General features: G+C 63.1%; 2 protein-coding genes across 2 annotated transcripts in view; one reads left to right on the top strand and one right to left on the bottom strand.

Moving 5' to 3' along the window:
- The first annotated feature begins 8085 nt into the window (after positions 1–8085).
- UBALD2 (UBA like domain containing 2) lies at positions 8086–12241 on the top strand. The gene is made up of 3 exons (XM_051838324.3): positions 8086–8462; positions 8591–8653; positions 11313–12241. Exons 1-3 carry the CDS (start codon positions 8343–8345, stop codon positions 11622–11624), a joined length of 495 nt encoding a protein of 164 aa, XP_051694284.3. The 5' UTR covers positions 8086–8342; the 3' UTR covers positions 11625–12241.
- The window catches only part of QRICH2 (glutamine rich 2), a 28845-nt gene continuing 16339 nt past the window's right edge, over positions 11702–24207 (bottom strand). Inside the window, exons 6-20 of the mRNA XM_051838306.3 lie at positions 23738–23823; positions 23107–23204; positions 22553–22667; positions 21559–21813; positions 20823–20945; positions 20659–20733; positions 20323–20487; positions 20116–20237; positions 19606–19671; positions 19346–19447; positions 18065–18265; positions 17703–17850; positions 17022–17109; positions 16248–16373; positions 11702–14746 (exon numbers count right to left, since the gene is read on the bottom strand). Of these exons, the coding sequence (XP_051694266.3) occupies positions 14562–14746; positions 16248–16373; positions 17022–17109; positions 17703–17850; positions 18065–18265; positions 19346–19447; positions 19606–19671; positions 20116–20237; positions 20323–20487; positions 20659–20733; positions 20823–20945; positions 21559–21813; positions 22553–22667; positions 23107–23204; positions 23738–23823 (1955 nt within the window). The 3' untranslated portion in view covers positions 11702–14561. The remainder of the gene's footprint in view (positions 14747–16247; positions 16374–17021; positions 17110–17702; positions 17851–18064; positions 18266–19345; positions 19448–19605; positions 19672–20115; positions 20238–20322; positions 20488–20658; positions 20734–20822; positions 20946–21558; positions 21814–22552; positions 22668–23106; positions 23205–23737; positions 23824–24207) is intronic.

The following is a 24207-nucleotide window of genomic DNA, read 5'->3' as shown; positions in this document are numbered from 1 at the left end:
CCTGCTAATACACCTGGGAAAGCAGCAGGTGATGGCCCACGTGGGGGGCCCCTGCCTCCCATGTGGGAGGAGACCCAGACGGTTCCCGGCTTTGGCCTGGCCCAGCTGTAACCATTGTAGCCGTTTGGGAAGTGAACCAGTGGATAAAATCTCTCTCTCTCTCTGTCTCCCCTTCTCTCTGTCACCCTGCCTCTCAAATAAATACATCTTTTTGAAAAGGGAAAAAGAAGTACAGATGCGAGAGACGGGCAGGAAGCAAGCGAGGGGGGTTTAGCGAAGGGAACCACCTGGCATCTCAGTAAAGGGCTGACGGATCTGTGGGTGTGGGCCCACCTCGCTCCTCCCTGGATTTGTGGGTGTGGGCCCACCTCTCTCTCCCCCGGATTTGTGGGTGTGGGCCCACCTCTCTCTCCCCCGGATTTGTGGGTGTGGGCCCACCTCGCTCCTCCCTGGATCTGTGGGTGTGGGCCCACCTCTCTCTCCCCCGGATTTGTGGGTGTGGGCCCACCTCTCTCTTCCCTGGATTTGTGGGTGTGGGCCCACCTCGCTCCTCCCTGGATCTGTGGGTGTGGGCCCACCTCGCTCTTCCCCGGATCTGTGGGTGTGGGCCCACCTCTCTCTCCCCCGGATTTGTGGGTGTGGGCCCACCTCTCTCTCCCCCGGATCTGTGGGTGTGGGCCCACCTCTCTCTCCCCCGGATCTGTGGGTGTGGGCCCACCTCGCTCCTCCCCCTCTCCCCTCCCCCTTCCTCTGGGGAAGTTGCTGGCCTTTCTGGGTGAGGAATTTGCAAACTTCCTCCCAGGGCTTTTTTTTTTAAAGATTCATTTATTTATTATTTGAAAGTCAGAGTTACACAGAGAGAGGAGAGGCAGAGAGAGAGAGAGAGAGAGAGGTCTTCTATCCTCTGGTTCACTCCCCAGTCGGCTGCAATGGCCGGAGCTGCGCCAATCCAAAGCCAGGAGCCAGGAGCTTCCTCCAGGTCTCCCATGGGGGTGCAGGGGTCCAGGCACTGGGGCCATCTTCCACTGCCTTCCCAGGCACATTTGCAGGGAGCTGGATGGGAAGTGGAACAGCCGGGACTTGAACTGGTGCTTACATGGCATGTCAGCATCACAGGCAGTGGCTTAACCCACTGTGCCACAGCGCCAGCCCAGACTTTGGCAAGAATCTTGATGTATACGTACTGGGCTGCTTCCAAGGTGGAGTCTACTTTTCTTCCCTCATTTCATGTATGAACTTCCCGTGTTTGCTCTTCCGCCCCTCTCACACATGCATGTGCCCTCCTGCCTAACAGAGCGGCTCTGACCCAGGCCTACCGGTTCCTGTCGCACAGAGAAAGTGCTTGGAAGTCCCGAGTCCAAGCAGAAAGTTGGGGGCCCCTGAGGAAGTGGACCCCGTGTCCCTCCCATGTCTGGCCAAGTGTCCTTGGACAGGGTTGCCAGGACCCAGCTGCCGTAGCCACACCTAGCCCCTGGAGCAGCTTATCACGGGCTGACAGGTACGGGACAGAGCGTCCAGGCCAGACCGCTGCTTTTGGGAAATGCCATTAACCGTGCTGGGAGTGGTGTGGCCTTTGTCCCTTGGGAGGCATGTGACATTTGGCAAAAAACCTGGTCTAAACCAGCCTGAGTTCGCCATCACCTGGGGACTGGCTATGACCTTCCTGCTGCAAGCTTGTGTGTCTTTTGGGGCGAGCTGAGGGCGAGGCAGAAGGTGACAGTGAAGAGTGCTGCCCCGGAAGCAGACGCCTGCGCTCCCCTCTCGGCCGCAGCCTGGGCCAGCTCAGTGGCCTCCGGCAAATCACTTCAGCTCTCTGGCCTTGCTCTTCGCATTTTTAAAAATTTTTTATTTTTAAGATTTATTTATTTGTTTGAAAGGCAGAGTGACACAGAGACAGGGAAAGACAGAGAGAACAAGTCCTTCCATCCGCTGATTCACTCCCCACAACAGCTGGGGCTGAGCCAGGCGGAATCCAGGAGAGGAGCTCCATCCAGGTCTCCCATATGGGTGGCAGGAACCCGAGTGCTTAGCCATCTGCTGCTGCTCTCCCAGGTGCACTAGCAGGGAGCTGGATCGGGAGCCAGCGTTCAGATAGCAGATGCCTGTGTAGCAAGCAGCTGCCTAACCGTCTGTGCCACAACGCCAGCCCCACAGGTTGTATCCAACAAAGAATTCAGCAGACCTGGGTCCCTAGGATGTTCTCAACAGGAGTCCTTCTCCTCTCCCGGGGGACCCAGATTGCCCAGGCAGCCGAGCAAAGGAATAAACAAAGAACGGTGCTTCAAGGTGGCCAAGAGAGTAGAAAGAGCAGAGATTTGCAATGAAAAATGGCAGCAGGGGGTCCAGCCTTGTGGTGCAGCAGGTAAAGCCACTGCCTGCGATGCATCCCATATGCGCAGCGGTTCGTGTCCCAGCTGCTCCACTTCTAATCCAACTCCCCGTTAATGCTCTGGGAAAAGCAATGAATGTGGCCCCTGCCACCCACACGGGAGACCCGCATGAAGCTCCTGGCTCCTGGCTTTGGCCTGGCCTTGCCTTTGTGGCCACCTGGAGAGTGAACCAGCAGATAGAAGATTTCCCTCTCCGTCTCTCCCTCTTTCTCTCTAACTCTAGTGCTCCAAAGTCAATTAAAAAAACCCTTAAACAACAACAACAACAAAAAAAAAAAAAAAAAGAAAGAAAGGAAGAAAAAGAAAATCCAGGTTTTGTTAAACAAACATTACAAGTCTGCAGAGGGAGAGCGAAACCCTGCCTCCACTAGCACCCCGGGCCCCCAATCCAGCTGCCCTGTGGGCCCAGGGCTGCACATTTGGAGTCGTCTTCTTACTCTCCCTCTCCCTCTCCTCCTCTTAACACCTTTCTGCTTCTCAAGGCCACAGTGTCCTTCGTCCTAGCATCCCGAAGCAACAGTAGGGAAATGAAAAATAAGGACTAGGTGGGGGCCGGCCTTGTGGTGCAACAGGTTAAACCAATGCCTGCAGCACTGGCATCTCACGTCGTCGGAGCCAGGTTCAAGCCCTGCTTGCTCCACTTCCCATCCAGCTCCCTCCCTGCTAAAGCACCAGGAAGGCAGTGGAGGAATGGCCCACGTGCCTGGGCCCCTGCACCCACGTGGGGGACCCGGATGAAGCTCTTAGCTCCAGGCTCTTTGGCCTGGCCTAGATCCGGCCATTGCAGGCATTTGGGGGAGTGAACTAGGAGATGGAAGATCTCTCTCTATCTCTCTGTCTCATCCTCTCTGTTACTCTGCCTATCAAATAAATAAATCTTAAAAGAGAGAGGGGGGAAAATGGTTAGAGGATTAGCGGGAGGAATGGAGGGGAGGCATGAATGGTGCTGGATCTCATCCCAGTGCCGGCCACCCGTCAGCTGGGGGCTGTGCAACCTTGAGGGCTTCCACGGCCTCTCTGAGCCCCTCCCTCAGCTCCCGTGCGAGGGGCGTTGGCCAGGAACAGGAAAGGCGGAGGAACTAGATGCACTGCAGAGATGGGGGCTGGGAGGTGCCCACCCTGGCAGCCCGGTGAGCTTTACCGATCCGGGCAGCAGCTCGGCGGCCAGTGTGGGGCTAACGGCTGCCTGCCTCCAACACTTGCCGCAGTGTGGCCCCGGGGAAACCTCTTTCCTCTGTCCCCTAGCTGCCTCACCTGGGCAATGGGACGCAGGAGGGAGACGAGGGGGAGACCTGCCTTAGAGGCGCCCGGCCAGCAGCAGCTGCGGGTGTTCGGGGCTGACTCAGGGACCTGCCTTCTTGCTCGCTCAGGCGCTGGGTGGCGGTTCCTTCTGCTGCCCACTGATGTGGCCATGTCCTTGCTGAGGCTCTCCGGTGTTTGAGATGTTATGAATGGGCATGTTTTCATTGCTGTTTTACGGGCTGCACATTATCCTCTCAGATTAAAATAATAACACCGTCAGTTAATAGCACCTTGGGCTCGGGGAGCCGCTTTCATCCCGACAGCTCAAAGCCCTCTACAAACATGACCTCATCCATGCTCCCTGCACTCCCAGGGCAGGGCCACTCCCAGCCCGCCCAGCCCTTCGTCCCGGGCCAGAGTCTCAGTGTTGTGAAGCACTTCCACCTCCCGCACCCCAGGTCCCAGGCGGGACTCTGTCTCCCCCCCGCCTCCCCCACACAGAGGAGAGGCAGCACCCGGCTTGGGGGTCCTGCCCTCTGTGCGTCTCCAGGTGCCCACAGCTGTGCCCGGCAATTGGTAAACATTCAGTGAACTCGTGGGCTGAACGGCCTTGATGTCTAGGAAAGACCAGACGTGGTGATTTGGGGCCCTCCTCTTCCTTGAGAACTGGTTAATTAAGACAGAAGTGTTGGGGCCGGCGCTGTGGCGCAGTGGGTCAAGCTGCCACCTGCCATGCTGACCAGTTGAGTCCCGGCTGCTCCACTTCCCATCCAGCTCCCTGCTAATTCGCCCAGGAAAGCAGCAGAAGATGGCCCAAGTGCTAGGGCCAAGGTACCCATATGGGAGACCTGGATGTAGCTCTTGGCTCCTAGATTCTGACTAGCCCAGCCCTGGCCATGGCAGCCATTTGGAAAGTGAACCAGCAGATTTCTCCCTGTCTCTCTGTCTCTGTCTTCCTCTCTCTCTGCCTTCCAAATAGATGAAATAAATCTTTAAAAATTTTTGTATTAATATAAAACAGAACAGATTTTATGCTTTCCATAGGTGGTCTTTTTTTGTTTTTAACTTGCATCTGCTGTTTTATTCCCCAAGAGGCCGCAATGGCCCGAGCTGGACTAGTCATAAGCCAGGAGCCAGGAGCTTCATCTGGGCCCCCGAAAAGGGTGCAGGGGCCCTAGGACTTGGGCCGTCTTCTGCTGCTTTCCCAGGCGCATTAGCTGGGAGCTGGATGGGAAGTGGACCAGCCGGGACTCAACTGGCGCCCATGGGCGATGCTGGCACTGCCAGTGGCGACTTTACACACTATGCCAGGACACCTGCCCCAATAGAAAGAAAGAAAACGCAAAAAAAATAAATAGATAAGCCAAGAGGCTCCTGGTAGACATTGTCCCACAGCCAGAAATGTCTCGGCTGAGGCAGCCCCTGCTGCACCTGCCCCTGGCGTGTTGACACCTGTGGCCGGGAGCCCCTGGTGCCGGCACCGGCTCGTTCTGGGGCTGCTCGTGACCGTGCGTGCCGCCAGTTGCTCTCTGTGTTCTCAGCTTGTACTTCCTGGAAGGGAGTGGCTCAGTGGTGCAATCAGTCCTCCGTACCCGTGCACTCCACCGACTGCAGACCGAAAATATTTGAAAAAAATATTTGAAAAGCCGCAGCTCTTCCGCACCCGCACAGCGCCTTCCCCACGGTCGTTCTGCAGACAGACCATTCAACAGCTACTCGCACCGCGTTTCCATCGTGTGGGGTGTGATGAGTCATCTGGAGCTGAATTAAAGCACACAGGAAGGTGTGCGTGGGTTCCGTGCCAACGCCACAGCCGTGTGCACACGGGCGGGGCATCTAGAGATTTTGGTAACCTTGCTGGTAGCCTTAGGGCGTCCTGGAACCCACCCCTGCCCTCTGCTCCCCCCCCCTCCACCATGCTGGGGGACCACTGAGCCCAGCCCTGCAGCCACACCCACGGCCCCAGCTCAAGTGCACTGTGGGGCATCCAAGTGCAATCGCTGGGAGACCAGGCAGGCAGGCTGCTCAGAACAAACAAAACAAACAAAAAGACAGCTAAATGGGACTCATTACGACGCCTGAGGCTGTTTTTCATCAGTACACAAACACTGCTTGTAGTCTTTTCCTTACTTACAGTCTTTAAAAATACAGCCATGTTTTCCTAGATGGGGAGTTAAATCCACTTTAGGCAAAGTCAAAAGAGAATTATGGGGCCGGCGCTGTGGCATAGCTCTCTCTCTGTGTGGCCTGGGGAAGCAGCGGAAGATGGCCCAAGTGCTTGGGGCCCTGCACTCACTCACGTTGGGGTCCCGGAGGAGGCTGCTGGCCCCTGGCTTCTGATTGGCCCAGCTCTGGCCATTGTGGCCATTTAGGGAGTGAAGCAGTGGATGGAAGACCTCTCTTTTTCTGCCTCAGCCTCTGCCTCTCTGTAACTCTGCTTTTCAAATAAATAAATCTTGAGAGAGAGAGAGAGAGAGAGAGAGAGAGAGAGAGAGAGAATCGTGGTTGCTTGCTTCTTACCAGCTTCCTGTTTGGCAGACCCTTTGCTGGTCAAAACACACCTGGCATTAGTAACTCAGACCAAAAGCTTGCTAAGTCATCCTGAAACAGAAACTCTTCTCTCGGCATGGGTGGGATGGAGAGACTGGTCCCAGCATCCCTGTGGATACTAGAATCTGCAGATGGTCCCTTCTATAGAATGGCCTGATATTTGCATATAACCCATGCACATGTTCCCATAGCTTTAAATATCTCTACATTACTTAAAATACAATGCAAATGCTACGTAAATAGTTCTTATACTGCGTCTGGGGAATAAAGTCGATACAGGTTCAGCACAGATTCACTTCTCAAACATTTTCTGCATGCTAAATCTATGTACGTGTGTGTGCGTGCGTGCGTTTACGTGTCTATGGGTGGGGGAATCCATGGAGACCCAGGCTTTGGTGAAGCACACATCACAGATACGGAGTGATGACTGCTTCTGCCCTCCTAGCCCCCCCTGCTCTGACCCCACTCTGCAAATACCTGGTTCATGTCCCATCCCCTGCCCGGAAAGTGGGAAGCTCACCACACGTAAACAACAGCTTTTCTGTTTGTTTTGAAGATTTATTTGAAAGGCAGTTACAGAGAGGGAGAGAGAGAGAGAGAGAGAGAGAGAGAGAGAGAGAGAGGTCTTCCATCCGCTGAATTCACTCAAATGGCCACATGGCTGGAGCTGAGCTGATCAGGAGCCTCTTCCTGGTCTCCCACGTGGTGCAGGGGCCCAAGCACTTGGGCCGCCTTCTGCTGCTTTCCCAGGCCACAGCAGAGAGCTGGGTCAGAAGTGGAGCTGCCCAGACGCCACCCAGCCATCACAGGTGCTGGCAGTGCCGCCCACAAGCAAACGAGGTTTTGAAGCGCTCTGGTTGGGGCTGGCGCTGTGAGGTAGTGGGTGAAGCCGCAGCCTGCCATGCTGGCATCCCCTGTGGGCACCAGTTTGAGTCCCGGCTGTTCCACTTCTGATCTAGGTCCCCGCCAATGGCCTGGGAAAGCAGCACAAGATGGACCAAGTGCTTGGGCCCCTGCAGCCACGTGGGAGACCTGGATGGGGCTCCCGGCTTCAGACCAGCCCAGCTCTGGCCGCTCTGACCATTGTGGCCGTTTGGGGAGTGACCCAGCCGATGGAAGATCTCTCTCTCCCTCCCTCCTTCTCTCTCTGAGACTCCGCCGTTCAAATCAATTTAAAAAATTTTTAAAGTGCTGGGGTTGAGAGCAGTACTGTGTAGAAACACACTTTTTATTTTTAACGGGAAAAATGAAAACTGCAGTTGAGCCAGCCAATGGAAGGGGGGAGATTCCTCCTGCTCGAGAAGGCGACTTTTTCTCTTGCGGTCACGTTGACTGTGCGTGGACACTGGCTCCCAGCCCAGGCCGGGGTGCCGGGGTGCGGGGCAGGCAGTGCCCACCTGCCGTACCCGCGACGGGCGCCGACACCATGTTCCAGCAGGAGCTTCCCAAAAAGGTAGGACCGCTCGAAAGTTATTCAAAAACCCAGCACTTTGGAGACTCGAGCGGCTGCAGAGCTGTTTTCTATTTTGATCACTGTTTCTCGAGATGACCACATCTTTCAGAGGAAATGAGTCAAAGCCGCTCGGTCTCGCTCTTCCAGCTGAGCGTGTTCCGTTTCAATGAAGTAATGAATGGACTTGGCCGCGCCACCCCCCAAGCCTACAACAGCAAACAGACGGCCTCGGCCAATCAGCGGGCACTCCAGGTTTTCAAGTTGAGTTCAAACAGGCCCACGGGAGGCCAATCAGCGCGCGCGGCCCCGCCCCCAGCGCCGGGCTCTGGCCAATCACGAGCCGGGACGGGCCAAAACACAGCGGCCGGCCAATGCCGGGCAGCCCCCACGGCGCGCGGCTCCGCCAATGGGCGCGGCCCGGCGAAAAGGGAAACAGTGCGGCCGGCCCGGCCGCAGGATTCGAATCGAACGTCCGCACGGGAGCCGGGCGCTGGCGGAGCGGCGCGCCGGCCAATCAGCGGCGGCGGCTCGCGGCCCCCGAACGTTGGGACACCCCGGCCCCGCCCCGCGCTGTTGTTTGTGGTGTCGGCGGGGCCGCGGGCGCCGGACCACAACATTCGTCCGGCGGCCGAGGCGGCGCGGGCGGCGAGCGCGACCCCGGCGGCCGGGCCTCCCCGCGGCCGCCCGGCCGGGCCTCGCGGAGCGCCATGTCGGTGAACATGGAAGAGCTGCGGCACCAGGTCATGATCAACCAGTTCGTGCTGGCTGCGGGCTGCGCGGCCGACCAGGCGAAGCAGCTGCTGCAGGCGGCCCACTGGCAGTTCGAGGTGCGCGGCCGGGGCTCGCGGGGCGGGGGGCGGGGGGCGCTCGGCGGTGCCCGGGGCTGGGGGCGCCCTGGGGTGGGGGAGGCCCGGCCGCCCTCCCCGGGCCTGACGGCCGCTGTGCTTGTCCGCAGACCGCGCTGAGCACGTTTTTCCAAGAAACCAACATTCCCAACAGTCACCACCACCACCAGATGGTAAGGGTCGTCGGGGGCGCGCGGGCCGGGGGCGCTGTCAGCCGCGGGCGGTGACAGCCATGTTGCCGGGGAGCGCCGCGCCGCGAATGTAAACAAAGAGCCAAAATGTCTTCCAGGAAAGAGCGGCTCCCGGGGCCGGCGCCGGCTCGCCCGAGTTTGCGACGCGCCCCCGGGGCCCGGGGCGGCGGGGGGCGCCGAGGGTGGGGGCGGGCGGGGCGGGGAGGGGGCCTCGGGACGGCGGCCCGGGGGCTGGGGCGACCGCGAGGCCTGGGGCCCCTCCCGCGGCACACACGCCCAGGCTGCAGGCAACAGGAAAGGGGTAGGTCCACCCTGGCCCGGGCTGGAGCTGGGCCCTGCTCTTAAAGGTGCCTCCCCCGTCCCGAAGCCCGGGGCTCCGGAGGCCCAGGAAGGAGTAGCCTCGGCTTGGAGGGCAGAGGGTTTGCATACGGGGGCTGGGGGCTGGGGGCCGGCCCTGCCTCCCGCTCCCTTCTGGCCCTCCGGACGGCGGGGACCCTGCTTGGCCGAGCTCCCGGCCGGTCCTCCCGCCCCTCCCCCAGTTACCCATTAGCCCCCTGGAGGCTGTGACGGCTCCTGGGTGCATTTTTGGCGTTTTCAGCACTGGGTGCCCTTGCCTGTGGCTGCCTCCAGGACAGAGCCCACAAATGGTTTCTCGGCTGTGCCTTGGCCTCGGCTCCCTGTGTTCACGAAGTCGCAAAGCCGAGTGTGGAGGGGCCAGCTCCACCCTCCCCCGGCCTCTCTCGCTGTTCCTGAGCTCAGCTGGTGTGGTGGACGCGTGGTGGGGGCTGCGGGGCCGTGGCAGCTGAGGCCCGGCTGGTGGGAACCCGAGGGGCTCATCTCAGGGACCCCTTCCCCTGTACCTGCCGGGGGCTCGAGCCCGGGGCCTGCTCCCTCACCTCCTCCTCCCGACTGCGGCCCAGACCGCGGCCCAGGGCCCCCAGCGTGGCCCTGCTGAGGGACTGAGACCCAGAGGCGCGAGGGAAGAGGGCCTGGTGCCCGGTTCACTTCCCACCGCTGCTCCTGGGCAGATCCGAGGGGCACGGTCACCCGTGGTGCAGGCTCCCCCCAGGAGGCAGGGTTTGGTGACAGCGTCCTTGCAAGGAATGAGCCAGGCCCTGCAGAGTTGGTAGTTTCTTGAGACACAGTAGAGGCACAAGTTAGATCGACACACCAGAGACCAGCAGCCAGTACGTCTGGCCACGCCAGAAGCGACCCGGGCGTGAGAGCGCGAGCCAGCGTCCCCAAGGCTACTGTCGATTCCCGCGTTGGACTTGGGGGTGCCTGGAGGAGGGGGCGTGGGCAGTGCAGGGACACTAGGCTCCCTTGGGAGTGGAGGACGGAGCTGGTCCGAGCCCCCGGTTTGACCACAGCAGAGAGGCGCTCCAGGGAGGCTCGGCAACCTGCCCGGGCTCATGCAGGCAGGCGGGCACAGGCCCTGCTGGACTGCGGCTGGTGTGCGGCGAGGCGGCCGGTGGCCTGGGGAAGTCGGTCACGATGCTGTGATGCAATGGGCCTCCACCCCCACCCCCATTCATTGTTTCCTGCAGTGGAGAAGTCAGCCCTGTGTGTGCTGGGGGCGGGCCTCTGCACCCAGGCCCTGGGCCCCTGGGAGACAAGGATCAGTGCCTTGGGTGCTGTCTCGGCCAGTGGGGCCCTCTCCCTGGTGTCCCCCAGCTTCTGGTGTGGGTTTAACTGCGGAGCCGTGAGAGCTCCCTCCTCCAAGGTGAACAGCCCTGGCGGCTCACTCCCCCTCCCCCCCAGGCTGGGGGAGGGGACAGTGTTGCTAAAATTAGGAGAAATTCACAGAAGGACTCCAGTGGCTTCCTGGGAAAGACTGAAGCGCTTTTGAGGCCAGCAGCAGCTTGTGGGGGTCTTGGTCTCCTTGCTCGTCTTCCCCACACCCCAGCCAGGTGCTCCTGGGGGGCCCTGCCCCTGCCCCCCAGGCTGGTGGCAGAGGCCCGGTCTGGAGCCAGCCTCAGTGGACAGGGCAGACTGAGGAACTGGCGACCTCTGGTGAGGGGCTGCTGGCCACAGGGGCTGGAGGCTGTGGTCACAGGAAGCCCAGAGCCTCGTGCTGTCCCTGGACAGCCCGGGCAGCCAGCCGCACTGAGCATCAGGCCGTGGTGTGGCCTGGGCAGAGGGGACGGGCTTGGGGCTCCCGTCTTCTCACCTCGCACCCTCTGGACGGGCGTTTTCCATCCAGTGACTCAGCCCCCGGGCCTCCGTTTCCTTGTGAGGTAGAGGGAATCTTTGAACCAACTGCCAGTCACAGGGAGGCCTGTGGCCTGCTACCTGCTCCCGAACCAAACACTGAGAACCCGAGCGTTCGTGTGGCTGGCACGGCAGGGCGTCCCTCCGCCTGGCCTTCCTCCCTGGTGGCCACCCTGGGCTGTGGAGGGAGCCAGCTGGCCGCCTCTCGCAGGCAGCACCGAGCAGTGGCGTCCTGGGCTGGTCCCCGGCCCTTCTTTTTCGTCTGCCACCTCACGTCCATCTTGGGTGCCCTTAGGTGCCGCTTGGGAGTGTCACACAGAGCTCCTGGCTCTGATAGCGCGGCTGGGACAGGGACTTGCAGTAAAGGTCGGCCTGGGTCAGCCCCCCCGCCCCGGGAAAGACCCCCCACACCTGTGCTCTCTCCCCACAGATGTGCACGCCCAGCAACACGCCTGCCACGCCGCCCAACTTCCCTGACGCACTGGCCATGTTCTCCAAGCTCCGCGCCTCCGACGGCCTGCAGAGTGGCAACAGCCCCATGACGGCCGTGGCCTGCTCCCCGCCTGCAAACTTCAGCCCCTTCTGGGCCTCCTCCCCGCCCAGCCACCAGGCGCCCTGGATCCCGCCTTCCTCCCCTACCACCTTCCACCACCTGCACTGCCCGCAGCCCACGTGGCCCCCTGGAGCCCAGCAGGGGGCTCCCCAGCAGAAAGCCATGGCGGCCATGGACGGCCAGAGATGAGACTGGAAGCCCGGCGCCGGGCTGGAGCTGGGGGCGGCCCACGGTTGTGGGGACACAGGAGGGCCGGGGCGGGGGGCGCTGGGAGGGCGGGGTTTCCTGAAGATCGCACTGGAAGATTTTATAAAAGGATTTTTGTGGGGGGGGGGGACAGTAAACTTCCTGGGCCACTTGGGTCCTCCAGGAGTTTGTCTTCAGGCAAGCTTTTTTCTTTTTAATCTAGAACTCTAATATATATGGATATATAATGTAACTAATGTTTGTGAGTGGGTGCGCGCTCAGGTGGGGGGCTGCGGGGACCTCGGGGAGCCGCCACAGCTGCAGGGGGGCCTCTGACTGTGCCCAGGAGTCCTCCCCGCCTCCTCCCCACCCTGGCTGCTGGCCAGGGCCCCCTCACGGCTCGGGAGCTGTTGTCACCCGTCTCCCGCTGGGCGTGCAGGTTTCAGGACTGCAGAGCTGGCTTGGTCAGAAGGTGCACTCCGTGTGACTGCCCACTCCTCACTGTCCCCGGGCCACCTGCATGTCTAGGGATAGGCCCAGCACCAAGCTCGCCTTTGAATCTCATCTCAGCAGGGTGCAATTTTAATTTAAAAACTTAAAAAAGAGACTTTTGTAACTTCCCCGGTTTGCGGTGCGTTTATTTGCCTGGGTAGGAAACCCCCTCCCTCCGGGAAGGGGGGCGGTGGGGGCTGCGCGGGGGCCAGTCCTGCCCCAGGTGCTGGCACCTTCCGGCTTGGGCCCAGCTTGGCTGCCCTCAGGGTGGGTGTCCCTGTAGCCGTGACCCCGAGGTCAGCCAGGGTTGTCAGAGACCCCCACGGGGACTCGCTCCCACCCGGTTCCCCGCAGGGCCTGGCTGTGGGAGTGGGTGACCGGCCACGTGGTTGGGAGTCCTCTTCAAGCCCTGCCTTGCCCAGTCACTCCTCTCCTGTGGTCTGCAGGGAGCAAGGCTCTGCCCAGGCCTGGGGCGGGAGGAAGGCTGGGTCCCAGAGTGAAGTGAAACTTGAGAGGGGCCCAGCCCGGCAGCCACCCCCACCCCTTCTCACGTTGCTTCTGGGGCAACCCCTCCTTTTGGGGGAACAGGACGTGGCGCCAGTGGCCCCGTCCCCTGCGTGTGACACACCGATGTACTTTGGAGCTGGGTTTGTCCTTTCAGTTTTGTTTCCGCACTGGGAACCTCTTGGGCTCCCCGGAGCCTCCCCCTCGCTGTCACCCACCTGTGCCTTCCCAAGCTGGAAGGGGCAGCCCCTGGCAGGCACGTGGGCGATCAGGCTGCAGGGCCCTGGGCTCGCAGGTGCAGGCATGGTGGGGGCTGGTTTGGTGAATGTCCCTCCTGGCCCTTGCGTGGGTGGGGGGGAGGGGTGGTCGGCCCCTCCTGCTGCTCAGCCCTGCCAAGCCGGCAAATTTGGCTTCGGGACCAGGGAAACTGAGACGAGCTTCTGACATTTCAGGGCCTGGGGTGGGGCCTGAGTGAGAGAAACAGGAGCTGGGATGGAGGAGGGGCTGGCCCTGCCTCTTGCCCACTAAGGAGAGGGCAGTGTGGGGTGCCCACCTGGGCACCTCTGCCTGTGCGGCCACCGCGTCAAAGCGTCACTGAGACTTGGGGAGCCGATGCTTCGCCCACGCGTGGGTCCCACAGGCCGGAGCGGAGCGCCTGGGTTCAGTTCCTGGCTCCGGGCTCCAGCTTTCATAATGCACAGCCTGGTTGGGCAGCGGTGGTGGCTCAAGTAATTGGGTCCCTGCTGCCCACCTGGGGGACCTGGATGGAGCTCCTGACTCCCTGACTTCAGCCTGGCCCAGCCCTGGCTGTTGTGGCCATCTGGGGAGTGACCCAGTGGGTGGGAGTTCCGTGTTTCCCTGCCTTTCCCTCAGACACTTTAACACACACACACACACACACACACACAGAACCAGACTCACAGGATCCCAGCAGATCACGAGGGGTGTGTGTGTGTGCAGGGGAACCCCCCCCCCAGCCTCCCCCGGCGCCCTAGCCACTACCGCCACTACCTGGTTTCTAGGCTGTTTCCTGCCGCTCTTTCCTGTGTGATTCTGTCGCCCCTCTCACACCCAGAGCACCCCTTTCCCATGTCAGGGGTGCAAACTGGGGGTGGGGGGAGCCCCAGCTCTGGCCCTGGGCACTTCCCTCCCTCTGAGGAGGGAGCCACTTGAGGACAGACCTGAGGCAAAAAGAAACCAACCAGGCCACCCAGTTCTCATGACTGAGGGTTTTCCAGGGCTCAGGAAGGGGGCCGCTGTCAGGGCCCGTGCAGACCTTGAGACTCTGGCTGAAGGCCCAAGCTCAGGCAGGTGGGGGGCCGCTGGGGTCTGTACTGTCACCACACCGGCCGCAGCCAGTCCCACAGCCCTCGCTGTCCCCTCCCACCTTCACACTAGGGGCTGGGGCAGCAGGGAGCCCTCACTGGCAGGTGTGGGCCGGCTGTGCCGGTGAGCAGAATGAGCCGCCCAAGGGCTGGCGCGAGACCAGGCCTCCACTGTCCACCCCTCTCCTCTCCTTCCAGGGAGGAGGGAAACACCAGTGGCCCCTGCAGCCCCTGGTCTGCCTAGGGGTGGCTTCCAGGCCCCCGCTGTCTCTGCTCCGGGCAGACGGAAACCTGCCCAGGGGCTCAGGGTTTGCCTGGGACCCCCGAGCCTGCAGCAGGCAGCTGCCGCCCTCACCTCCAGGGTACAGGGGTCCCAACTGCCCAGACTGGGACCACTCTCAGCCCCCTGGAGTAGAATGCAGGGCTGAAGCCCGGCGGGCAGCGGCACCAGAGCTGATGGGTTGCAGGGTAAGCCCAGCACCCTCAGATCGGCTCCAGACCAGACCTCTTCCAGAAGAGGGGCCACGCTGGCCCTGGGGCGGCCTCCCGCCCATCTCCCCGCCCGGACCGTCAGGCGCCCAGACCCCGCCTCTTCTGAAATATTTATTTATAGCTCTGCTCAGTGGGCAGGGGTGGAGCGCGGCCCCCGCGTGGGCTCCTCGAGGCCCTCCCCGGGAGGCACGTCCAGGCGCCTCTGCAGCCCCGGCAGGGCCGCCGCGTCCGAGGAGCTGAGGGGGGGGACCACGTTCGACTCGGAGAGCCGGCCCTGGGAGGAGACCGGTCTGTCCTGTTGTCGCAAAGAAACTGCAAAACAGGAGGGGCTGAGCTCGCTCGGCCTGGCCCCGCAGGCCCACCGAGGGCCCCTCCAGCTCGCCCAGGGCCCACGGAAGCCGACAGAGGCCCCCGGAGCCTGGACATGCAGGGCGGGCTCTCCTCAAGCTCCCGAGTTGAGGCCCCTTTAGGCTTTGTGAATGAAAAATGAGGAAGTAAACCCACAGCCGCCCAGGGCCTACCCCCGTGGTAGCGCTGGCTCTGGGACCATGGGTGGGTGCACAGGCGTGGGAAATCCCTGACAACAGCAGTGCCCTGGGAGTGGGCAGCAGGGTGCCTGGGAGAAAGGAGCTAAGTGCCCCTGCTCCCCACCCCAGAAAATCAGAGACCCTCTACTTCAGCCCATAATTCTCAGCTTGGCTGACTTCCAGCTCTGTGATCATGGCAAGTGCCCTGAGCTCTCTGTGCCTCAGTCTTCCCAGCTGTAAGTGGGGCAAACAACGGTCCCTTTACCTCTTAAGCGTGTGACTTAAAATTGGTTCCTAAACGGCCGGCATCGAGGCACAGCAGGGCAAGCTGTTGCCTGTGATGCCGGCATCCCATATGAGCACCGGTTCGAGTCCCGGCTGCTCCACTTCCCATGCAGCTCCCTGCCAATGCACCTGGGAAGGCAGCAGAGGATGGCCCAAGGGCTTGGGCTCCTGCACCCACGTGGGAGACCCGGATGGAGCTCCAGGCTCCTGGCTTTTTGACCTAGCCCAGCCCCAGCCATCTGGGGACTGAACCAGCAGACGGAAGATCAGTCTCTCTCTCTCTCTCTCTCCCTCCCTCTCTAACTCTGCCTTTCAAATAAACCATTAAAAAAAAAAAAAAAGGTTGCTAAATGTTGATCTCCTAAGCAGTGCGTGGTGTGTGGGGAGCCCTCGCCGGAGGCCCGAGCACGGTAACCACCCGTGGATTCACGCCTCCCTCAGCCACAGGCGCTCGAGTGCTGGGTGGGAGGATGGTGATGTGCAGGCCCCAGGGCGCCCTGGAACCTCCTGCAAGGTGCTGTGGGCGCATCCGTCCAGCAGCCCGGGGGTCAGCCCTTACGCGGTTGTCACAGGGGACCTAAGCTTAGGGGCCCTAAGCCAGCACTCCTGGTGACAGGAGGGAACAGGTGAGGAGAGCGGCGAGGCCTGCTCAGTCCCTGGCAGGAGGCCTCCTGGGTCCAGGCCCCAGCAGGGGCCCCAGGGTCTGGGGGCTGAACTCTGGGGGCCACAAGCACCCCTCCAGGAGTCGGCACTGCAGACGGGGGCAGGGCCAGGGCCTGGAGCCACAGAGTGCGGGGTGCACTCCGCCCCATTTCCTCCCCTGAACTGGGGCCAGCAGGAGCCCGCCCCGCAGCCCTGCGGTGTGTCAGTCAGGCAGCCGGAACCCACTCTCTCTCTTCTCCCTCCCGACCTTCCTGTCTTCAGGGAAACGGAGTCTAAAGCAGCCCAGGCAGGAAGGGGCGGCACAGCGGCAGTGCCCAGGCCGCGCGGAAGGAAGCTACCTGGGTGGCTGCCTGCCAGGGTCTGCGCGCTCTGAGGCCGAGAGGGCGGCTGGCTGCTGTCGCTCAGGGACTGCTGCCTGTGCACGTGGGGCCGGGACAGCTTGGGCTTGTGCTTGGACGACAGCCCTGCAACCGGGGGTGGGGGGGCAGTGGAGCGAGGGGTCGGTTCTGAGACACGGGGTGGGGGGCGGGGGAGCTCTAGGGGACTGCTGGGGGCGGGAGAGGGCTGACGCGGTCTGAATGTGTGGCTAGGCCCCTTCCGGGCACCTGGGTCATTCCCAGGCCCGCCCGCCCACTCACATGCTCCCGGGGGACCCACAACGTGTCAGCCCCGCACCAGACCAGACGCTGGGGAGCTCGGCCCTGGGCTTTCCAGGCCCAAGGGGAGGGTCTAGCCAGGACAGTGCATGCTGGGAAGGGGCAGCAGCTCCCTGCAGGTCAGGGGAACTGGAAGTGGACTTCAGGGCACGGGGTGGGCTCAGCAGAGGGTGTTTTGCTGAGTTTGAGTAAGAGTAGGGCTTGGCCAGGTGGACGATGGGAACAGAGGCAGAGAGGTGGGAGAGCGAGGCTGGTGAGCAAAGAGGGGGCTGCCAGGTGCCAGCCCGTTGGCTGACGCTGGCCAGCTGCCCCCACCTGCAAACGTACCCAGCGTCTTTTGGAGAGACCCAGAGGCTCGGAGTCAGAGACGTAGAGAAGGTGGGCACCCGGGGTGTGGAGGTCCAGAGAAGTGCCCGGCCTCCCAGGACGTGGAGGTCCCTGCTCCCTGGCACTCACCTTCCTTGGTTATGATGCCCGGCAGTCTTGTATCCATCCGTCCCTTGTAAATGTGTCCATCCAGGCCCAAGATGTCCACCTCATCGTGCTGCAGAGGTGCCCACGTGCTCATCACCATGGTCACACCCAGGGCTTGCCCTGCCCTCCCGCCTCCAGGACTGACCCCTGCCACCAAACAGTCCCAGGGACTGAGTGGCACAGGGCAGAGCAGAAAGAGGTGGTAGGGCTGGGTGGGCAGGTAGCCAGGGCCATGGTCTGGGTCAGCAGGACAGACGTGGGTCTGATTAAGAAACCACCTTGACAGGACCGGTGTTGTGGCTTAGTGGGCTAAGCCGCTGCCTGTGACGCCAGCATCCCACATGGGCGCTGGTTCATGAGCTGGCTGCTCCACTTCCGATCCAGCTCCCTGCCAGTGACTGGGAAAGCAGTGGAAGATGGCCTGAGTGCTGGGGACCTGCACCCACATGGGAGACCCAGACGAAGTTCCTGGTTCCTGGCTTTGGCCTGGCGCAGCCCGGCCAGCAGGTGGAAGATCTCTGTGTCTGTCTCTCTGTAACTTTGCCTTTCAAATAAATAAATCTTGGAAGGAAGGAAGGAACCGCCCTGAGGCAGGGGCTGGGTGGGGAGACTTTTGCTGGCTTTCCCAGAATGACTTGGGCACTGGGGGGGGGGTCCCCCGACCTTCATGGCGATCTGGACCTCCTCGGCGGGGTACAGGCCCTGGGACAGGTGCTGCAGGCGGTTGCGGCGGTAGGGATAGGTGAGCGTGTGGCTGCCCCCGCAGCGCCGGGGCATGGTTGAGTAGGTGTAATCGGCCACATCTGGCATCCTATGGATGGCAAAGAGTCGCTCAGAGCCGCCAGGGGCGAGGCCCAGGACACCCTGGGGGTGGAGCCGTCAGAGGGGAGTGGACAGCTCTTGAGGGGCCCTGGGAGTCAGGGCAGCATGAAGGTGGGTGAGGGAGCAGAGCCCCCCGCCGCGGGTGAGGCACTGGCTCGCGGGCCATGAGTGGGCGGAAGCCAAGCCCGGCCCCGGCCGCCTACCGCTTGTAGCAGGGGGAGCTGAGGCACTGGGCCTGCAGCAGCTCTCGGATCATTTGGCTGCTGGCCTTGGTGGAGCCTCCAAAGTGGATCTGCACCTTCTCGATGTCCATCAGCATCTTGGAGTGCATGGAGCGCAGGCGCCGCACGCTGCGCTCCGTCTGCGACAGGTCACCCCGAGGGAAGCCACTGCCCAGTTTGAAGCTGTGGGGCGCGGGCAGGTGGAGGGACGGTCAGCCCGGGGTGGGACGGGGCCCTGGGGGCACCCCGCTTCTTCACCCCGGTCAGCGGTGTCTTCGCGGCCTCTTGTTAGGCAGGACCCAGCGAGGGCGCAGCCGACACCCGGGAAAGGCGCGAGGGGCCAGCCCGCCAGGCAGGGTTTCCTTCAGGTGGGAGGGTGCAGACGGCAAAGGGGTGCAGGAGCGGAGGTCAGCCCTAGCCTCTCCCTGTTGCTTTAGTCACCCCACCCACCAGGAATCCCAGGGGCTCCATGTTCTGTGCGCCCATGTTAGAGGGTGGGGGTCAGAGAAGGGGCTGGAGTGCGGGGGAGCGTGACGCCTGCCCACTACCAGGCCCCTCCCAGGCGGGGCCCACCTCTCGCTGGGAGCTCGACCCTGCCCCTGCAGACCCACGGTTGCTGAGAGCGCTAGAGCTGGCCCGAGGAGGAAGGGAGGCAGAGGAGCCCCCGAGGGTGGCCGAGCCCTGGGCAAAGCCCCACGGCAGCTCACAGTGGGGACAGTGCCGCAGGGTACTAGCGGATCTTCTGGGGACCCCCGCCCTGGGAAGGGCCAGGGCTGTGGCCCAGCAGTCAGCCGCGTGGGGCCGGCGGTGTGGCGCAGGGGTTAAGCGGCTGCCTGAAACGCCGGCATCCCACATCGGAGCGCCAGTCCAAGTCTTGGCTGCTCCATTTCTGATCCAGCTCCCTGCTCACGCGCCTGGGGAAGGCGGCAGGTGGTGGCCCAAGTACTTGGGTCCCTGCCACCCATGTGGGAGACTCGGATGGAGTTCCTGGCCCATGGCCTCAGCCTGGCCTAGGCCTAGCTGTGTGGGCACCTGGGGAGCAAACCAGCAGATGGAAGACCTCTCTCCGTCTCCCTTCATGTAAATAAGTAAATGTATCTTTAAAAAGAAAGAAGGGAACCGGTCTAGTGTCCAGCCACCGCAGCAGGCCCTGCGTGCTGGCCCTCAGAGCGCCCTCTGTGGTCACAGCCTGCCAGGGCCTCCTGGGGCCTGCACCGCCTCATCGGCCTGCACAGAGCCCCCCAGGCCCCCGCTGTCCCATACCTGCGGCTCTGCTGCCGGACCTGCTCCAGCTCAAACACTGTGTAGGGGCGGATGGAACGGTGCCCGGGGAGGCTGGGGCCCAGAGGTGTCACGGGGATCATTCTAGGCAGGCGCAGGGAGAGAAGAGGAGGGGTGAGTCGTACCCCAATCTCTCCCCACGTCTCTCCTTCTCCAGCGTCCCCTGGCTGGGCCCCGCCCGGGAGGGGCCGAGACCCAGGTGGCCGGAGAAGGGGAGGACAGGGGTGAGGGCTGGCACTCACTGTCCAGTCACAGGTGTCTCCAGGGGACGGTCACACGAGAGGCAGTGGAAATGTGCCAGGAGCTGCCTGTTAGGAATGGACCAAGATGAGGGTGAGTCCCGCCCAGAGGGTCCCCGTGGGCAGAGCTGGGGGTCCCCAGGGCTGGCAGATCTGGGACCTGCTCCCGGGAACTCACCCGCTGCCAGGCACACATGCTGCAGGGCCCCACGAGAACCCAAAGCCTGCTGGGTTCCCAAGAACCCCTGAGGGTGCCCTGTGTAGGCCTGGGGGGCCCCCTGGTGGCCGTGAGTGGGAATCCTGGCATTCAAGCCCACCACAGGCCCGGTCCCCATCTCAGCCCTGGGGGGTCCCAAAGGACCCGTGTAGCCCAGCCCAGCCGAGCCCAGAGAGCCCTAAACCTTCCCCACCCCCCTTCTGGGCTGTAATACAGAGGGGCCTGAGCTGCAGGAGCCTTGCAAGCCCTCGGTGGGACGCCCAGGCAGCACGGCTGTGTGGGCGCCCCAGCCTCACCGCCGCATGGCCGCGGCCTCGTCGGCCTGGTAGAGCGGCGAGCGCTCCTTGAGCTGCTGCCGCAGCGATTTCCAGCGGTCCTCCAGCAGCTGCTTCACCGGGTCCAGCTCCAGGCGGTCCAGCTGGGCGGGGGGAGGGGCCCAGGTGAGCGGGGGAAGGCGGGGCGGCTCTGGCCCGGGGTGGGGCGTCCACCCGCAGCCGCCCCACCTTGCTGTCCATCTCCAGCAGGAGTTTGTCCAGCATCTTCTGCCAGTCCTGCTCCTGCCCGCTCATCTTGGCCACCAGCTCCTGCATCATGCGGTTCAGCTGCTCCGTCGTGGCGTCGAACTGGACGCGGCTCACTTTGGCTGCCAGGGCGCTCTTGTCGGCTTTCTGGCCGGAGAGAGCGGGGAGGCCCCTGACCTGGGCGAGAGCCTCCAAGGGGGCCCGTTTCGCCCGGAGGTGTGGGTCCCCGACTCCAGGCAGGGATCTGGGAGTCCACGTCACCCCCCCCAGCTCCCCTCCGCCAGGCCCCCCGTGCGGAACGGTCGGCGAGGCGCCTACCACGTCGATCTGCATCTCCAGGTGCTCCCTGTTGGCCTTTTCCTTCTCCAGCTTCTCCAGACCCTGGTACAACATCTGGGGGGAGGGGACAGTGACGGGCGGCCCTGCGGGGGGGCGGCGTCGGCGTCGGCGTCGGCGTCGGCAGCGCCCCGCCCGCCGCTTACCTCGATGTCCTTCTGCTTCTGCCGGTGGTCCTCGATGAGGTTGCTGGTGGTGATGTTGAGCTTCTCACAGTCGCCCTGCACCTGCAGGATGGCGCTCTGCACGTGGCCCAGGAGCTCCTCGTCCTGCCGGCGAGGGGAGACGGGGTGCGAGGAGGCTCTGGGGCTGCTGCCAGACTGACCCGCAGTACGCCCCCTCCCCCCTTGAAACGTCGCCCAGTAGATTAGCTCACGGCAGGCCCGTCTGGCTCTTCTCAGCAGACTCTGGTGGGAAAGATTCTGCACCCACCCCTGTGGGCCCCCCAAGAGGACGCCCACAGAGCCCCCCCCCACCCCATGGACAAAACCCGAGGGGCCTGGCCCGCTGCTGGGTGTCCCTGCAGCAGTGGAAGTGGTCTGGGACCCCTGGGAGTTGGGCTGGGGCCACAGCCTTCCTGGACAGCCCTGCCCCCTGCCTCAGTGCCCTGGGCCAAATCTGAAAGGCTGTGTCCGAGAGGCAGGACCCCTGGACTTGTGGCTGTCCCCGCCTCCACCATGGGCCTAGAGGGGGAAGGGTGAGGGTGAGGGAAGGCAAGGGGAGGGGTGTCCCTGCCCCACCCAGGGAGCCAGCTCCTGTCCCCGGAGCCATTTTGGCTCAGCTGCCCTCGCTGTGCCCCCGTGGAAGGACCCCGGGGCTTCGGTGGGTCGAGCTGACCTGGGCTGCAGCAGGCCCCGGGGGCTGTGTCCCTGGGACGCTCACCTGGCTCTGGAGCTTAGCCTTCTTGGAGGGCCGGGAGGCGGCCAGGCTGTTGACCATGTCCTGGAGTTGCTCATAGCGCTGCACCAGCAGGCTGACCTGGTGGCTCAGGTCCAGGCTGCAGGCTGGGCAGGTGGCCTCGGGGTCGATCTGGCCAGGCGCCGAGGTGACCGGGGCCTTGCGGGAGGGCATGCTCATGGACAGCAGGGTGGAGGAGGAGGCCAGCATGCTCTCGATGATGGTCCGGAGCTTGTCCAGCTGGGGGCGGGGCAGAGGGGCGGCCATGTTCTGCCCAGGCAGGCGCTGCCAGTGCGGTGCCTCTGCCTCTGCTCCGCGGGCAGTCACCGCACGCCAGCGCCTTGCGGAGCGGGTGGCCCCCGCTGCGCGCTCGGCGGGGCCTTGAAATAGCGAGCAGGGCCCTCAGACGCTAAATCAGGTGTTTCTCCAGAGGCCGTGGGACGGGAGGGGGACGCCCCTTCCCCAGCACGGACAGAGCCCACCATAAAGCAACAGGAAACGTGCCGATGTCAGCACAGTGGCTCTCACGGGCTGGGCAGGCACAGACCTCTCTCGGGGAGCCTGCTGTGCCTGCCCACCCTGCTCCCCGCCGTGTGCCCCCACCCCAGCCCCTCAGCGCTAATGACCGGCCCCAGTGGAGAGCCGAGTCGGGGGTGGGGGCGGGGCGGGGGTTGGAAAAGGTTTTGGAATTGGATCGTGGCGATGGCTGCACAACGTTGCGAATGCATCAAAGCCCCACGTGCACTTTACAAGGGCGGCTATGAATTATCTAAGAAGAAAGAGCTTTAGTGGGAGATGGGCCTCATTCCTGGCCGGTGGGAACAGGTGCACCTGCCCATGCACTGGGAGGGGGCTGAATCTTAGGCACAGCTGTCCTCCCCCAAACACACACACACCAAGGGGGAATGAGGGGCCCCCACCCCCTGCAGCCCATCTGAGAAGAGCCCTTGGTCCCTGGGTCTGAGGGCGGACTCCCCACCTGATCCTGCAGGTAGTAAGACGCTTCAGACACCGAATTCTCCATGATGGCCTTGCCCTGCTCTTGGCTCTCTCTCAGCTCGGCCAGCTCCTTCTCAATGTCAGCCACGGTCACTCTGCGGCGCGACAGGAGACCGCCTGGCTCCACCGCAGCAGGAACCACCCCAGCCCACCCGTGCAGGGACCCGGCCAGCAGGGACTCGGGCGGGTCATTCACCACCGCCACCCCAGCAGGCTCTGTCTAGGGACCCCAGAGGTGGGCACCCGCCGTGCTGGCCCGAGCAGCTTCCAGGCAGTGGGGCAGAGCACTGCAGACAGGGCTCCGAGTGGCTCCAGCAAGTGGCCAAGGGGGCACAGAGCCCAGGGCGCCCCCTCCTGCTCGCCCAAGCCCCGGAGCTGTGCTGTTGGAGGGACCCGGGGGACTTGGACCGGGTCCTGGAGCTGGACGTGGACACCCTGAAGAACACACGCGAGTCAGGCCAAGGACAGTGGGCACGCCAAGGCCACTGTTGGCTCCTGGGCTGAGCGGAGGCTGCACTGTGCCGGGGGCTTCACCTGAGGATGCCCAGCTGCAGGCTCAGCTGCCCGTTCCTGACCTCCTTCCCCGACTCCTGCTCCCCATCGCCCTCCATCATCCTTTGTATCTTCTCCAGCTACCAGCCCAACAGAAGAAGGCGGTCAGGCAGCTTCCCGCTTCCGATGCGCCCCGGCTGCCCAAACCAGCCCCGCCTGCCCAAACCAGCCCCGCCCCCATTCCCCGCCCCTCGCCCACCCCTCGCCCAAGTCTAGGTCCCTCCTGCACGTCGATTTGTCCATGCACCTGTGCGGCGTCCCCTCCCGGCTTCCCTCCCACGGATGCAGACGGGGCTGGCATTAAGCGGATGGCTGAAGCCGCAGTGGCCGCTTGCCACAGCCTCCAGCCCCGGGAGGTGCCACAGGCTGGGATCTGAGGCTGCGCAGGTAACGAAAGGGCTAACGTCCTTGTCCGGCTCAGATGAATCCTAACAGCTCTGAGCGCCAGTTTTCAGACCCAGGAGATGCACGTGGCGATGCCTGGTGTCCACATCCGCTCTGCCAGGACCGCAGAGATGATGGCGGGTGGGAAACGACCGCGTGACCCATCGAGACTCCCACGCAAGTGCCCAGGAGCCCCGGGACCACGGCAGATGGGCTCTCCCGTACTCACCTTCGCCTTTTCCTGCCGAAATTCTTTGGCCAAAGCCTTCAAGCCCTTTATCTGTTCTTGCAGGTCAGGGGGAACGATCTTTTTGACTGTGAGGAATCAGGGAGTTGGGTGTCCAGTGGGCTCTCCGTCTCCACTCCCAGCCCCGGCAACAGTGAAACTCCCCCCGAGAGCAGGACAGGTCACTGTGTCGCGCTGCCTCCCCCGGAGACCTTGGCGAGCAGGTGGGAAGAGCAGCCCCTGGGACACCCACTGACTGCGCCACACTCCACGGGGCCTTGGGACCCTGGCCCGCCATTAAAATCTGAAATACTCCTGGGCCGAAAGTTGTGAATGGGCACATGTGACGTTTCCCACTGCAGCGCCCTTCCTCCCGCCTACCTCCCAGTGCTGCCGCTTCCCTGTGCCCCAGACCTCCCGCAGCTCCCATGGGGAAGCCTCGGCGAGGGCACCAGGATCCGCTCCATCAGTCC

This window comes from Oryctolagus cuniculus, chromosome 17, assembly GCF_051225735.1.
Source record: "Oryctolagus cuniculus isolate XC-2025 breed Fujian yellow rabbit chromosome 17, ASM5122573v1, whole genome shotgun sequence".
Taxonomy (NCBI): Eukaryota; Metazoa; Chordata; class Mammalia; order Lagomorpha; family Leporidae; genus Oryctolagus; species Oryctolagus cuniculus.
The sequence above is the reverse complement of the archived record's forward strand: the minus strand, read 5'-3'. Positions and strand labels throughout refer to the sequence as shown.